Raw genomic sequence first — 14,470 nt, forward strand, 5'->3', positions numbered from 1 at the left:
TTTTTAAATCAGGGGATTTTACACCAGCACGATCTGGATTTCTTATTTGTCATAAAAGGCAGGCAGTCTGGCTACACGGGCCTTCATCCTTCCGAGGTGGCGAACGGCTGGAGCGGAGCAGCTGCTGCATTCTCTGCGTGGGGCTCGTAACCTTCAGTTCACCACAGACCCCGCGCAGCTCCCCCAGCACTGACACCCAGTTGCCATTCCTCCCCCCACCTTTGCCCTGACAACGTTTCCAGTAGATGTCTTTCACACATGGCCCTCTTCTATTGTTCATGTTTCCTGATTGGCCCCCAGGTGTTTTTTTTATCATCATTGGTTCTTAAGCACAGAAAAAAGCTCAGAAGGAAATTCTTGCCGCAGTTGGTTAGGCGATAACAGCTGATTTTTATTTTTTCTATGTACTCTTCCACGTACTCTTCTACAGCTTCCAAATTCTCTACGATGAACATGTACTTCTTTTTAATATGAAAAGACAAATGAACTGGTAATTACAAAGAAAATCCTCCCCATCTTTAAGGCTGAGAGCCAGATCAAATGCTGCCTCCTACAGGAAGCCTTCCTGGAGTCCCAGCCAGGAATGATGGCTCCCCCAACTCTGTGCCTGTACCTCTAAGAGTTCTTGTCTCTTGCCTGCCTCCCACATTAGACTGAGAGCTCGCAGGGGAAGCGACCAGGTCTGGCCACCTGTGTCCAACAGAATTAACCGTGATGGGCTGCGAGGTGTACTCAAGATCGTCTGCAGGGGTTCTACGGAGCATGTCAGGCTCTACAAGCATCACCAGGGGAGGCGTGTCTCAGTCTTTGGAATGCTGAGGTGGAAACAAATTTGGACTGCTACGTTCCACAGTTCTTGCCACAAGAGGGCTTCAGGAGAGGCTGCGGCCCCCTGTGAGGTGTGGGCTTGTCAGTGGTGAGCTAGGGTGATGCAGCTGTGGAGAGGCCCAGATAGAAAGATGGACCTAGCCCAGCCCAGAACGTTTATACTAAGCCGAGTCAGGGGCAGGCAAACGCCCATGCAGTAGATAAAGGTTTACAGCAGGCACCAGGTAGCTCTTGGGAACCACTACCCAAAATCCAGCATTGGAATTGGGGACTCCGGGCTGTGAGTGGAGGGCTAAGGAGGTCCAAGGAGAGGAAGGGAGGACCAGGAAGGGGAGAGGGAGGGCTGGGGAGGCTGACAAAGGGTGATGGCCCTGGGCTCAGAGGGCCAGCATAACGACAGCCCAGCTCCCTCCCTGGGCTGTCATTATGCTCCAGGGAGGGAGTGCTCCTCCTCCAGGGGTCTGGCTCAAAGCTCTGCCCCAACTCATTTTCCCTGCGGGCCATCCTTAGATTAAAATGACAGGGGCTACAGAGTGCCCTCATGGTGATCACCAGAGACAGAACAGCTATGGCACATTCCTGTCCTGGGCTGGGGCACAGGGCCAAGGATGCCACCAGCCTCCAAGGTCCAAGGCCTGCAGATTCCAGCCATGAGGGCCAGTCCAGTGGTGGTGCATTAAGACCAGCCTTCAGTCCCATTCCTGAGCCCCCTGAGCTGGACCCAAGAGGCAAGTAGCCCCCCGGCCAATTCAGAAGGCCCAGCTTGGGAGTCTGGCTGCCATGGCAACAGCCGCATCCTTCCGAGGTCCTTGGGCCTTCTCAAGTCTCCGGCTGGCTTGGCCTGGCTGCAGGGGCCGCAAGCAGCAGTGAAGAGAGACTGCAACTCTGCTTCCTCACATCGGCGGGGGGCTGGCGGCCTAGATGCGGCTGGACGAGGTGCTGCCCGAGCTGATGGGGAGCCTGGTACTGTCCGAGCTGCTCTTCAGAGGGGAGGGCCCACCCCGGGCCTGCAGGCGCATGGACCAGTACCAGAGGAAGATGAGGAAGCCTGTGGGGGGCACAGGGCTCAGAGGTTGGGGGAAGCCCCAGCTCAACCCCACTCCCTTCCACTTTGACCCAGATCTGCCCCTGCCCTCCTCCCTACACAGGTTCCCCACACCGATGTGATCCCAGGAGCACCTACTATGCGCCAGGCACTGGGCAATGCCCTGTACATCATCTCGCTTTATTCTCTCCAGGTTCCTTGAGATCAGACCTCATCATTACTATTCCAATTTACAAATGAGGAGACTGAGGCCCATGAAGATAAGGGGCTTGGCTGAGCCAGGAGTCAAGCAGCAGTGGTCAGGCTCCGGAGCCCACCTGCTTAAGTACCATGTGATGTGCTCCTCCCCAAATCATAATACTGTGATTTATTAATAGCTCAGTAAATGTGTGATTTATGAGCATCATTTATAATCCCTACAGAGTCCCCTTCACTTCACAGATGAGAAAACAAAGACTCACCTCCCTCACACACCACTCCCATTGCATGGGGACCCCATGGAGGCCTTGCCTTCTCTGTTTTCCTGCCCAAGTCCTCCTCCCTACCCAGCACGGCCAAGAACAAAGGTAGGTGTGTGTGTATATGTGTGTGTGTGTGTGTGTGTGTGTGTGTATGTGTGAGATGTTGGGGGGCGGGGGTAGAGGGGTGCAGGTAGAGCAGGAAGGGACCCTGATGGCATCAAGCCAGGCCCTCATGATCCAGCCCCTCTGCTCCTCTCCCCTCACCTCCTCCCCCCTCCCCCCACTCACTACCCCTTAGCCCTGCTCCTCCTCACTATTCTTCCAACACATAACCTAGTTCTAGCCTCAGGACCTTTGCTCATGCTTCTCCCTCTGCCTGGAGCACTCCACCCCTAGACCAGGTCTCCTCAGCCTGTAACGTGCACCACATCCCCTGGGCATCTGTTACAAGGAGGATTCTGACTCAGCAGGTCTGGGGGGGGCCAGAGTCTGTGTCTGTAACAAGCTCCTGACGACGCTCATGATGCTGGTCCGAGAAACACACTTGGAGTAACGGGCCCTTGATCTCTCCATGGCTGGATCCTTCTGTTGTCTTTAGATGTCTCCTATACAGAGAGGCTTCCCTCCCCCAAGTGTCCCCCACCCAAGCTCAGACTGTCCATCACATTGCCCACTATTACTTCCCTCCTCTCCTAGATGCCCTTTGATGTCTGTGACCTTGCTTGTCACACTTGGTCTTCCCAGTAGAGATGAGCTCTGTGGAAGCAAGGCCCTTGCCCGACCAGTTTACAACTACAGCACTAGGGCTTAACATAGGGCCTGTACATTATAAGTACTCAATAAAGACTTGTCAACTGTGGCCTGGATGCCGCCATTTTACAAATGGGAAGGCTGAGGCCCAAAGAAGGCCCTTCAGGTCATCTGGGTCATCTCTTCCCTGGGTTGTTCTCTATGTATGGGCACCCTGCCTGGGCCAGGGGGTGGGGTTTTCTCCATGCCTACCTTGGAAGGAGGTGATGATGCTGAAAAAGTAGAGGATCACAAGCTGGAAGGTGCCAGAAGCAAAGGAGAAGAAGACCAAGGCCCAGGGCAGGCCGAGGACCAGACTGAGACCCAGCAGGGTCAGCACGTGGGGCCACTTCTGGGCGTGTGGGTGCAGCCGCAGGATCTGCACCACCATCGTGCCCAGCATGGCCATGTTGAACAGAAACACCAGGCTGAAGAGGCCCAGGTTGGTGACATGGCTGACCAAGGAGTCCCGGATCCAGCACCTATGGGCAAGGGCACGAAGGCTCATTGCAAGGCTGGGCCGGCACGGTGCTTTCTGGGCCATGGGCAAGCACCATAGTGAGCCCAAGTACAGGGCAACTGCTTTAAACACCACTGACTCAAGGGCCAAAAAGTCACTCTTCTTTCAATTCTCCTTTATTCCTTCTCTGTAGTCAAGAGAAAGACTTAGTTTGGTCCTAAAATGTGTTTAACACTTCTAACACTAGCTAGTCTCCCTTTTCAAAAAAAGCCAGACTTTTAGGCTCACTGCTTTCATCAAGAATTTAGTACCAGGGTTTTCTTGTTCCTGCGTTTGCTTTCATGACTACTCACTGTTTATGACAAGTAATGCTTATTTCCCATTTATAGTTGATATGATTTTTTTAAAAATACATTTGACAAGCCAGATGATTTAAAGAAAAAATTAAACAAATAATGGTACAGATGGCACAAAGTGAGGCAAAAATCACAAGGTCATGATGTAAAAAACTGAAATTTTCAAAACACTGAAGGAATGGATAGGGTTCCTTCCTAGCCTAGGGCTCAGGAGCCCTGGATTCTAGTCTAGGTTCAGGGGGACACACAGGCCAGGCCACCACCAGCCTGGGTGAATTAGGTGAGTGGAGGAGGACCGGATTTCAGCCCCACTCATCCCCCAGCTGGGTGCCTTTGAGCAGTGTGGTGTGGATTCCTGCCTTCTCTGGGCCTCAGCCTTTCCATTTTTCCATGGGGAAGAAGATAGAAGGGTGCAGCAAAGGAACATGATGGAGGTTCAGCTGCTGCGACCCATACTCCCACTCGCAAGTGGGGAAACTGAGGCCCAGAGAGGGGCCAGGACCTGTGCAAGGTCATCTGGCAAGTGACTGGCGGATCCAGGCCCGTTCTCACCCTCCCTGAGAGAAGGGTCACCCCAATACCCCCAGCAGCTTGGCACCCAGGAGTCTCCTGGTCAGCGTGACCTGGGCCCAGGCTACTCTCTGACCTCTGCACCATGAGGCCCACTTTCCTGCCCCCACTGCACAAGCCACTCACATGGAAGGGTAGATGACACTCTCTGGGGTCCTGTGCACAGCTAGGATGATGGGGCCATAGTTGTTCACATCCACCAGTGCCACCAGCGTCACCAGGAAGATGGGGAAGCCTGCGGGCAACAAAGCATGGAGCTCCATCTCCCACCCTCTGAGGCCTGCCCTCCCCTTCCCTCTGGTGAGACCTCCTCTCAGACCTGTGCCTACCCAGCCCCATCTGGGTCAGGTCCTCCAAGCTCAGACCCACCCTTCTCCTTTCCAGTTCTGGTTTCTCATAAAGAGAGCCCATCTCCCCTGACCTTACCCCTGCACCCTCAGCATCCTGGGGCTCCCTAGGGGAAAGGGCCTGCAGTTCCCTGCTGCGGGGCTGGCTGTCACAAGGAGAGATGGGAGGAGCAGACAGGACATTGGTGGGGTGGAGGACAGTTCAACAGGGGACATCTAGAGTTATACCCCGAGGGGATGTCTGCCCTGGGCCTTGACCTTGTCCATGAGTTGGAGATTGAGAGCTCCCTGGAAGGGTTGCCCACCACCAAACACCTGGATTTTGACAAAGAACCAACTCTGAAGGAATTTCATGTAAAACAATGAAGTGAACCAAGAAAGGGCCGAATGAGAAACACGGGAGGAGCAGCAAGTTGGGGTCAGGGACCTGTGGAGGTTGGTGGACCTGTGCAATGTTCAAGGACTTGTGGTGTGTGCCCCTGGGCCTCCAGGTCTGACAAAAGAGAGGTCTGGGCCACAGGTGAATTGGGTTGCTGTTGGCCAAGAACAAATACCAGAGCCACGGGGAATCTGTTAACTGAGGTTCATGGGGATCCACAGGCAGGGCCACCACGAGCCTGGGTGAATTAGGTGAGGACTGAATTACGGCCCCACTCATCCACAACTGGGTGCCTTTGAGCAGTGCACAACCTGCACATCCATACATGGTGGCTCCGTCTGCAAACCCCACTTGTAAAAGAGTGAGAGATGTAGAGAATATGTAAGCATTTCTTGGGGACAGGGCTCATCACCTCATCTTCCTAAAGAGGACCTTGACCTAGCCAAGGTAAACAACCCCTAAGGATGGGTGAGTGAAGGAAGCAGTGAGGGAATAGTCAGAGGGGTAGGTGGAGAAGTGGAACCAAGTGCCCATGTTTTGCCAGAAACCAAGAGGAAAAGGCAGGTCTGGGGGGCCCGCCAACCCCCTCCACCAACTTACCCCAGCCCACGATGCCCAGCTTGAGCAGGTAGCCTGGCACATAGGTGCCGAAGACCTCGACCACGAGTCGGTAGAGGTTGTAGCCCTCAAGGCCCATCCAGGAGAGGCAGGCGAGCAGGGAGAAGTGCAGAAAGATGGCACTGGCGCGGCAGGCAGCCTCCGAGCCTGCCAGGGCCACCGGCTCGCTGAGCAGGAAGCTCACATCCAGCAGGAAGACGGCCAGCAGCAGGTTCATGTGCACCTTGATGGTGTAGTCCCTAGACTTCCTCCTGCGCAGGCGAGGGCGGAGGTAGGGCAGGCAGGGTCACTCTGGTGGCCAGCGTGGGAAGGCAGGGAGGTGGGAGGGGTGCCCGCCCGCCCCTCCTCCTCCAGGCAGCCTTCCCAGGCTACACGCGCGCGCGCGCGCACACACACACACACACACACACACACACACACACACACACACACGGCCTCCTGTGGCTACAGCTAGGCTCTGTCCCCGTGCACCTACCATGTGTCCAACACCCACAGGCTCAGGCACCGTGTGTGCATTTAACGGCAGATTTAACCAAGCACAGCGAGGAAGACAAATCAGCCACTACAATCAACCAGATGCTCCCAAAGTCAGAAGGGAAAGACTGGATTTTTTGCTGTTTTGGAGAATCCATGCCACCCATGTCCTGTGTCTGCCTGTCTGTCTGCACTACTGTGCATCTGTGAGCACACGCTGTGTGGCCTGTGTCCTTGAGTTTGCAAGTCTGTGTGTGCACGTCCTGCTCCCATCCCAAGATACTGTGTGGTGCAGGGCACTGTCAGCCTTCCCGTCCCCAGCCTTTCTGTCCGCCTGGCACCATCCACTGCCTGCTCCAGAGAGTAAGGAAGAACACCTACCATCCTGGATCCCCATGCCCACCCTACCCCTAACTTGAGGCCCACCTTAGGCTGGCCCCATCCCCCTCACCCTCAGTTTACTCGTCTGTGAAGTGGGAGGACGGCCCCCCTCGCAGGGTTGGGGTGAGGGTTACACTGATACAAAGCATCTGGCACAGATAAGATGCTCAGTCCCTAAGGGTTCCTGTCCCTTTGTCCTGGGGCACTTTTGTGATCAATGGGCAGGTGCTGGGAGGGGCTTGTGCCCTCACCCCCAGCTCTCCATTCAGCCTGCCAGCCGTCCCTCCTCATCGCCGGCTCCAGCCCCACCACGTGTGCAGCTGTGGCCACGCCTTCACACGGCTCTACCCTCCCTGGTCCCCGCAAGGAGAGTGAGCGCACTCCACGAGTCTTCATTCTACGGTAGAACTAAGGACGTCTCCCTTCCACCCAGACGGGTCCAGGGCCCAGCTACAGGTGGACCTCAGTTTAGGCCAGGCCCAGCACTGACAATCCAGACCCTACACACAGCCAGTCTGAGGGTGGGTGGAGGCGTTCTTCACTCCACCAAAGGCGGCCCCTTCTCTCAGCAGGCACCCAAACGACTGGGGGGACACACGCCTCCATGGAGCCAGGGGGTCAGGCCTCAAAACAGACACTAGGGAACAGGGGCTGGAGAAAAATCTGGAGGCTCTACCTGTCCACAGCGGCCACTGCCAGGCAGCTCCGCTAACCCGGGCCTCGTGGGCCTGGAGCCAGCCTGCTTGGGTTCAAGCCTGCTTCTACCACTTCCCCGCTGTGTGACCTCAGTCAAGTCACTTACTCTCTCTGAGCACTCTTCCATAGGGCCCTTGTGAGGATGAACCAAGTTCACGCGTGTGAAGCACTTAGAACCGTGTGTGGCATGTGGGCCGCTTGATGTAAGTGTTCACCATTATCGTTACCATCACCGTCATATTATCATGTGCCCCCAGCGGTATCACATCTGGTTATTCAAAGACAGGAATCTAGATTCTTATGTCAACTCTCCCAATTTTAAATGTTGGCAGTTAATGTAAACTGGAAATGCTATGTTACCCAAACACCACAGATCTGAGCAGGAAATGCCACCCCTGGGGGTCAGCTGGCTGCACCTCCCAGGGCTTCCACAACTATACACACGTTTCGGGGTCAGTCAGGCCAATCTCCAGTGTGGGTCTCCCTCATTGTGGGGTCCCAGCCCGGGGGCCTGGAATGGAGGTTCTCCCTGCCCCCTTCCCTCTTGCTCCCAGGTCCTACCTAGAGCAGAGGTAGGCAGCGATGGTGAGGACGCAGGCCACGGCGGAGATGACACAGCCCACGTAGGAGAGGAGGGTCAGGTAGTGCTTGTGTATGGCGTCCACCTCCACAGGGGTAACCTGGGTCCACGAGACAGGTCAGGGCTGGCCTCAGTGCCCCCAACTCGACACTGAGGGTTTGCCCAGATGGAGGTCTAACCCGTGGTCCCTGGACGGCCTTGGGCGTCTATGAACCACACCTGCCCCCCAAACTGAGCAGAGTGTGGTCCCATGAGTGCATTTTTCACCACATTCTCAAATGGATCCCTGTCCCACCAAGGTCAAGAACCCTCCACCAGAGAATCCCTTTTCTGCTCTGGCACTAATTATTTTTCTGTAGCATTCAAAACAGAAATAAGTTTCCTGTGAGGCAGTGAGCTCGCCACGCCCAGAGAGAGGTGGAAGACCACTCCGGTCCCTCAGATGCTAGGGTCCTAAGATTTGGGGAGAATGAGCCTAGGACACAAAGCTTCTGAGATCTTGGGGGCACTGAAGTCCATCACAAGGGCCTCGCACTGGGCCTCAGTATCCCCTTGAGGGCTCTTTAGAAACATACTCCTGGCCCCACCCCAGCCCTGTGGAATCAGAATCCTAGGTTAGGACCAGGAACCTGCATTTTTATCATGCACCAAAATTTGGGAATAAAGAACAAGGGCTTTAGAGACCAGCTCTTTTACTTACTACTAGCTGTGTGAACTTGAGTAAATTGCCTAACCTCTCTGAGCCTCAGTTTCCTTATCTATAAAGTGGGACAACAACAGGAGTGACCTCGGGGCTTGCTGTGAGGAATGGATGACATATATGCGAGAAGTGGCGGCCACACAGCAAGAACCCGGCCTGTGTATGGCAGCGGGGAAGGAGGGGGCTACGCACCATCAGCACTGCAAAGTAGGTCAGGTGGTTGCAGAGGCAGGACGTCTGCGTCTCTCTCCTGATGGTCTCACAGCCCACATCGCTCCAGCTCCCCGGGCTGCTCACTGAGGAGGGGCCAGCATGGGGCTCTGAGACCAAGCCCAGCACCCCAGCACCCCACTATACCCCACAAATGCATGACTGCATCACTCTTCTGAGCCTTTGCTCCCCTTAGCAGATCCCTAGCCTGCCATCACTCCCTCTTCAAAGCCCACCTTCCTCCAGGAAGCCCCCCTTGATTAACTCCATCTCCCCCACCTTCCAGAACCCCCTGGTACCTGCCTCCAGGTACCTGCCCAGCTCAGAGCCCCCTCCACACTCACATGTCAGGTCTTCAACCCAGAATACACACTGTAGAGTCACATTCTTCTGTAGGGACAAGAAAGAAGGGGAGTGGGTCTCACGACAGTCTACTCCTTTCCAGCCAGGCTGAGGGAGTCAGTGCCAGGGCCCCACCCCTTTTGTACCTGACTGGCCGATGCCCTCAGCCAGTCAATCATTTTGTTAAAGACAAGTCATTCAGAAGAGAGGGGGACAGGAGGACATGGACAACGGGGACCCTTGTGTCCTTGGTTGCTTTGCTCACACTCACCGGCTGTGGCTGGTGCTGGAAGGTGAGCACCATGGGCTCCGAGAGGTTGGCTACTTTGGTGTTCTGCACGACGATACCCAAGACCTTCTCCCCCAAGACCTGGCTGGAATTCTTGTCCTAGGTATATGGGGTCGGGGAAGAGTGTAGGGAGGGGGCTCAGGACTGAGGAGAAAAGCCCAGAAGTTCCCCAGACCTTCTAGACTCCTGTCTCTGCCCGGCACATTGTTCCCAGATTTTGAGTCTCCCTCTGGAAACAATTCTTGCAAGGGTAGTCATTTACACCATAGTGGGAATAACACTCTCCCAGGTCTAAATCTCCCAGGGAGGTTTGCACGTTGCTGTCCGATTTCTGACTTTACAGGGACTCTTGGAGGAAGGGGCTGGGCTCCATGCCTACCCTTCCATCTCTCCGTCAGACAGAAGCTGCTTTCCCCCGGGGAGGGCCCGAGGATGACAGCCCCATACCTGGAACAGGGCTTGGCTGCTGAAGTCCACCAGGAGGAGTCTCTTCTCAGCCTCCTGCCTCTGGCCCTTGGTCTTCTGGAAGAGCTCGCGGGGCAGCAGCACCGAGTACTCCAGGATCTCGCTCTGCTCCCCCTGCAGACCAGAGTCCCCCTGGGGCTCAGCCAGAGGTGGACCTCCAGATCCCCTCCACATCCCCCCAGCACATGCCTTCCTGGACGCTGCCATTTCTAAGCCCACCTCCTTCAGGAAGCCAGGCCTGACCCACGACAGCCCTTCTCACCCCTCCTTTCCCTGGCACCAGCGCTGGCTGGGGTGCCTTGTCGTTAGAGCCCAGGGTCCCAGAGGCAAATGGGCCTGGGAGAATCACGTGGTATTCTGGTGTCTGGGCTTCAGACACTGACCCTGCCTATGGCTCCCTGGTGTGCTGGGGGATAAGAAGGGCAGGGTGGGTAGCCCTCTGCCCCCAACTAGGCCCACCAAGGGCAGGCTCACAACAGGGCTGCAGGCACAGGCATTTTGGTGTTGGCTGTCTGTCCACAAGGATGTGCCACAGGAGCCCCCTGTGCAGGGACCAGGTCCCTCCCCACCTCTGTCCCCACCACTGTATCAGGAAGGGTCCTCAGTTCCACCAGGTAGCCACTGACTGAGGCAGTCTTTGGGCCTGAGGCCTTCCTCATCAGCACACAACTGGCTCCCGGAGGCCCAGAGGAGGGGAGTGCTCACGGCCTCCACATCTGCTTCCTGCCCTGGCCACCATCCTGACCCCTGACCTCCCGCTGGGAGTGGATGCGCAGGTCCTGGAGGCTGGCTGCGGGCTGGAGCTTCCACACCGTGGCGTTGACCAGATCTTCCTCAAAGGACACCGTGTCCCCTGTGAAGCTCACAGAGGTCAGCTTCGACTCCAGGCTCTGCAGCTGCCTGGCAGTGGGGAGAGAGGGTGGGTGACTGCTGGGTGTGAGGGGCGGATCCAGGCTGGCGAGTAGGCAGGGAGACAGAGAGAGAGGAGAGACTCAGGCAGATACACAGGAAGGAGTGTGGGGCAGACAGAATGACCTGCGGGGGTGGCAGGGAGGAAGCCAGAGCATCAGAGCAAACAGGAAAGGAGGGGGGTGGGGACCTATCCTCGGACTCGGCCACCAGGTTGTGGGCCCAGTTCTACCTGGACCGACCCACTTTGTGCAACGGAGCAGCCCTACCCATCTCTGGGCCTCAGTCTGCTGAGCTGTAAAATGGGCCAATCCTTTTCACTTTATTGGTGGAGAGGAGGGCTTGGGTGCGGCTGACCTGGGCTGGTGGGTGTGACATTTGTTTTTAATGACTCAGGCAGGAGGAGGGGTTTGGCCTCCAGGGCTGTATCTCAATTCCTCCCTGAGAAGATGGAAAGAGGAGAACATTCCAGCCCCAGGGGAGGTTTCCATACAGCCGCCCACTCCAGGTCCCTGCCCTGCCCTGCCCGGGTCTGGGGGATGCCTCCTCCTTGCCCCTCACACACTGGGGACCCACACTTACTGGCCTGCGGGGGTGAACGGGGGTCTCCTTGAGCTCTTCCGGGGATGCTTCAGAAATTGGCTGAGCCGCTGGAGGTCCCTTTTCAGCTCACATGTGTCCACCGAGGCGCTGTGGGAAGTCTTCAGGGGAGGAGCTGGGGGAGAGGGACGGACAGACCCACCAAAGGCTGTTGAATGAGGTGCCTGGCCACACTCATTACACTCTCAGTTAATCCTCCTGTGATTCTGAAAGCTTCTATCCCCATTTTATGGAGCAGGAAACTGAGGCTGCACGAGGTGCAGTGGACTCCCCCAAGTCACTCAGAGCTGCAGCCAGCCAGACGGGGCTCTGTCCTGTGGAGCCCCCAGCAACTCCAGCCCCAGCAGGGTGGGCCGGGACACACCTACCCAGGCATGCTTCTGACTACACACAGGGAGCTGGGAGGGCCAGTTCCCCAGGGCCAGCCAGGCCCCCTTCAGGAGGAGCTGAGGGGTGGGGGGCTTCCGTGGCGGCTCCAGGCCCTCTACCCGGGTACCGTGCACCCAAGGGCTGCAGACTCAGGCACCTCCAGGGCTCAGACGGGACTCAGATGAGGTAGGCAGATGGGAAGAAGGACACGTGGGGAGGGGGCATGCCCTATGCCAGCAAGGAAGGCAGGCCCTGTGGTCACATCTGAATTTATAAGGCAGAAAGTCTGATTTTTAGGTCATTTGAAAACCCTGGCTCATGTTTTCAAAAAACTCTCTACAGACCAAATAAGACCAGGCCAGATCTGTTCTTCAGGAAGTCAATTTGCAGCTATGCCTGACTTTGCCCTAAACCCTCCCAGGTTGGGGCAGAATCCCAGCCTGGGGGCGGGGAGCCCCATCTACAGCCCCGGCCCCTGTCTGCTGCCCTGGGCAGCACCTGGGCCCGCTGCTGCCACCCCCCAGCATTTCCAAGGGCCCAGAGCTGCTAACCTATTCAACGCCCTTTGCCCCTGCCCCTGGCAGCCCCGCCCCAAACTGGAGCTGCCTGAAAGGCCCCAGAATCAGGGAAACCCTAGACCCTGAGTAGAGCCTCCACCTCCTTCGGGCCACCCCCTCCTCCCTGCCCCCACTCAGCACTGAATAGAAGGCAGAGGCCACACCACACCTGTCACACCCCAGCCAGACACACAGTCTGCACACCTCAGTGGCAGCCTCCAGCCTGGCTGCTTCCTGACCTCTGACCTCTTGCTCTCCCCCGCACCCCTGGCCCCGTCCCCTCATGCCAGTCAGCTGCTGGGTTCAGATCCTGGCTCCGTCACTCACTAGCTGTGCAACTTTGTGCCTCAGTTTCTCCTCCGAGAAATGGGGATAAACAATCTAGATGATGCTGATGAAGCAGAATTTTTCCACCGGCTCCTGACCTCCAGTCCCGTCTCTCCATTCTCTCTGCTCCCACCCTGCTCACTCCTCATCTTCCTTTACCTGGACCTTCCCCGCAGCCGCTGGATGGCACTTCACCCCTCCGCCCTCACCCCTACCTTCCCACAAACCTCCCCGAAGCACACCTTGGATCACACTCTTCCACTCCTCAGACACCTTCCCTGCCTCCCCACTGCCTGAGAACAGAGCCCCTGCTCCGCGACCTGACATTCAGCCCAGTCTGCTTTAACCCCGCCGTGCATTTTGCCTTGCCCGCCTCCAGGCCTTCAGCCAAGCTGTTCCCTCTGCCTGGAAGTCGCCTTACTGTGGAAGGAGAAGATGAAGCCGGCTGCACTGGGCAGACTGGTGTTCTGGGGGCTCCACCAGGAGCTGACAGAGGTGGCGAACAGTGGGGCCCCCTCGGCCAGGCTCTCCTCCTGATGCCGGAAGCACAGGAGGTCAGAGGCTTGGTTACTCAGCACGAAGTCGTTCTTGCCATAGCGAAGATGCAATTTCCCAGCATGGCGGTTCCAGTAGAGGCAGAAGTGGTAGAGGCCCCTGGGATGAGGGAATGACCTAGGAGCCGGATGGGCTCCAGGGAAGGGCGCGTGGACTGTGAGGGCCTCCTCAGTGTTCTTGATGGAGATGTGCAGCTCAGATGTCCGCTTATAATGGAGGCTGCTGTTCTGCGTCTGGTTCCGCTGGCCACAGAAGCGGAAGTCTTCCCGGGGGCCCCCGCCACGGGCACCTGAGGAAGCAGAGACTGCAGATGGGACTCTGGGCCCGGGGGCAGGCTCTGGGCCCAGAACACAGGAGCCCAGTGCCTAGGACCCACACCCATTCCAAGGACCTATACCTCAAAGGGTCTCCAAAAATGTGAGTCTACCCTATTCAAAGATTATTGGCTTCAAAACATGAAAAGAACAAACTCAAAATCAATACTAATTTCAAAGGCAAAATAATATTTTAAATAGCAATAAAATATTTAATGAGGCCATGCCTGCCACAAACAGTTGTGCAGGTTGTGTACTGCACAAGGATGCACTGGCTGCAGAGGTGAGTAGGGCCAAAACCCAGTCCATGTTCCTCACTCCCATCTGTGCACTGTGGGGCTGCATCTGCCAGAAAGAAGGGGTGCCTTTATCTTTTCTCCAAGGTACCACCATCCACTTGCAAGCTGTGTCCTCAGGCCTGTGCCTGCCCAAAGGGGTTAGTGGATGTGCTGGCAGCTGACCTAGACATCCTTAACATAAGGATGGCATTTTAACGTAAGTCCTAGGGCACCTCCAGGAAAGCCTACCTGGAACCAGGAGCAGACCCAGCAGGAGCGGCACCGTCTGCAGCAGCACTTGGGCAGCCATCTTCCTCCCCAGAGTCACCCTGAGAAGTCACCGCCTGAAAGAGGCCAGGAGTGTTGACTTGAGGGCCTGACCCACAAGGTGGCTGTGCCAGCCCTGCAGAGGGAGAAGCCGGGGTAGCGTGGATGTGGGATGTGAGGTGGGGAGGCAAGCGTGGAAACAGTCCGTGGACCTCCCCAGAGCTGCCAGGAGCTGAGCATCAAGAGGCCGTGGCTAAAAGAAGACACACAAATGGCAACAGGCACACGAAAAGATGCTCCACAG

At 56.6% G+C, this 14,470-nt stretch overlaps 1 protein-coding gene across 7 annotated transcripts in view; it reads right to left on the reverse strand.

The window, feature by feature from the left end:
- Positions 1–370: 370 nt before the first annotated feature.
- Positions 371–14,470, reverse strand: part of ADGRG1 (adhesion G protein-coupled receptor G1) — a 40,412-nt gene continuing 26,312 nt past the window's right edge. For 5 of the 7 annotated variants that reach the window (XM_061174251.1, XM_061174253.1, XM_061174255.1 and 2 more), the window contains 13 exons: positions 14,149–14,243; positions 13,174–13,596; positions 11,482–11,614; positions 10,743–10,944; positions 9,973–10,104; positions 9,508–9,624; positions 9,239–9,284; positions 8,877–8,980; positions 7,966–8,084; positions 5,836–6,104; positions 4,636–4,744; positions 3,337–3,605; positions 371–1,876 (listed from right to left, as the gene is read on the reverse strand). In XM_061174251.1, the coding sequence (XP_061030234.1) occupies positions 1,746–1,876; positions 3,337–3,605; positions 4,636–4,744; positions 5,836–6,104; positions 7,966–8,084; positions 8,877–8,980; positions 9,239–9,284; positions 9,508–9,624; positions 9,973–10,104; positions 10,743–10,944; positions 11,482–11,614; positions 13,174–13,596; positions 14,149–14,209 (2,115 nt within the window). In that variant the 5' untranslated portion in view covers positions 14,210–14,243 and the 3' untranslated portion in view covers positions 371–1,745. The remainder of the gene's footprint in view (positions 1,877–3,336; positions 3,606–4,635; positions 4,745–5,835; positions 6,105–7,965; positions 8,085–8,876; positions 8,981–9,238; positions 9,285–9,507; positions 9,625–9,972; positions 10,105–10,742; positions 10,945–11,481; positions 11,615–13,173; positions 13,597–14,148; positions 14,244–14,470) is intronic. The other 2 variants (XM_061174257.1, XM_061174256.1) reach the window with 2 other exon arrangements.

The sequence above is a fragment of the Eubalaena glacialis genome, chromosome 18 (assembly GCF_028564815.1).
Source record: "Eubalaena glacialis isolate mEubGla1 chromosome 18, mEubGla1.1.hap2.+ XY, whole genome shotgun sequence".
In the NCBI taxonomy this organism is placed as follows: domain Eukaryota; kingdom Metazoa; phylum Chordata; class Mammalia; order Artiodactyla; family Balaenidae; genus Eubalaena; species Eubalaena glacialis.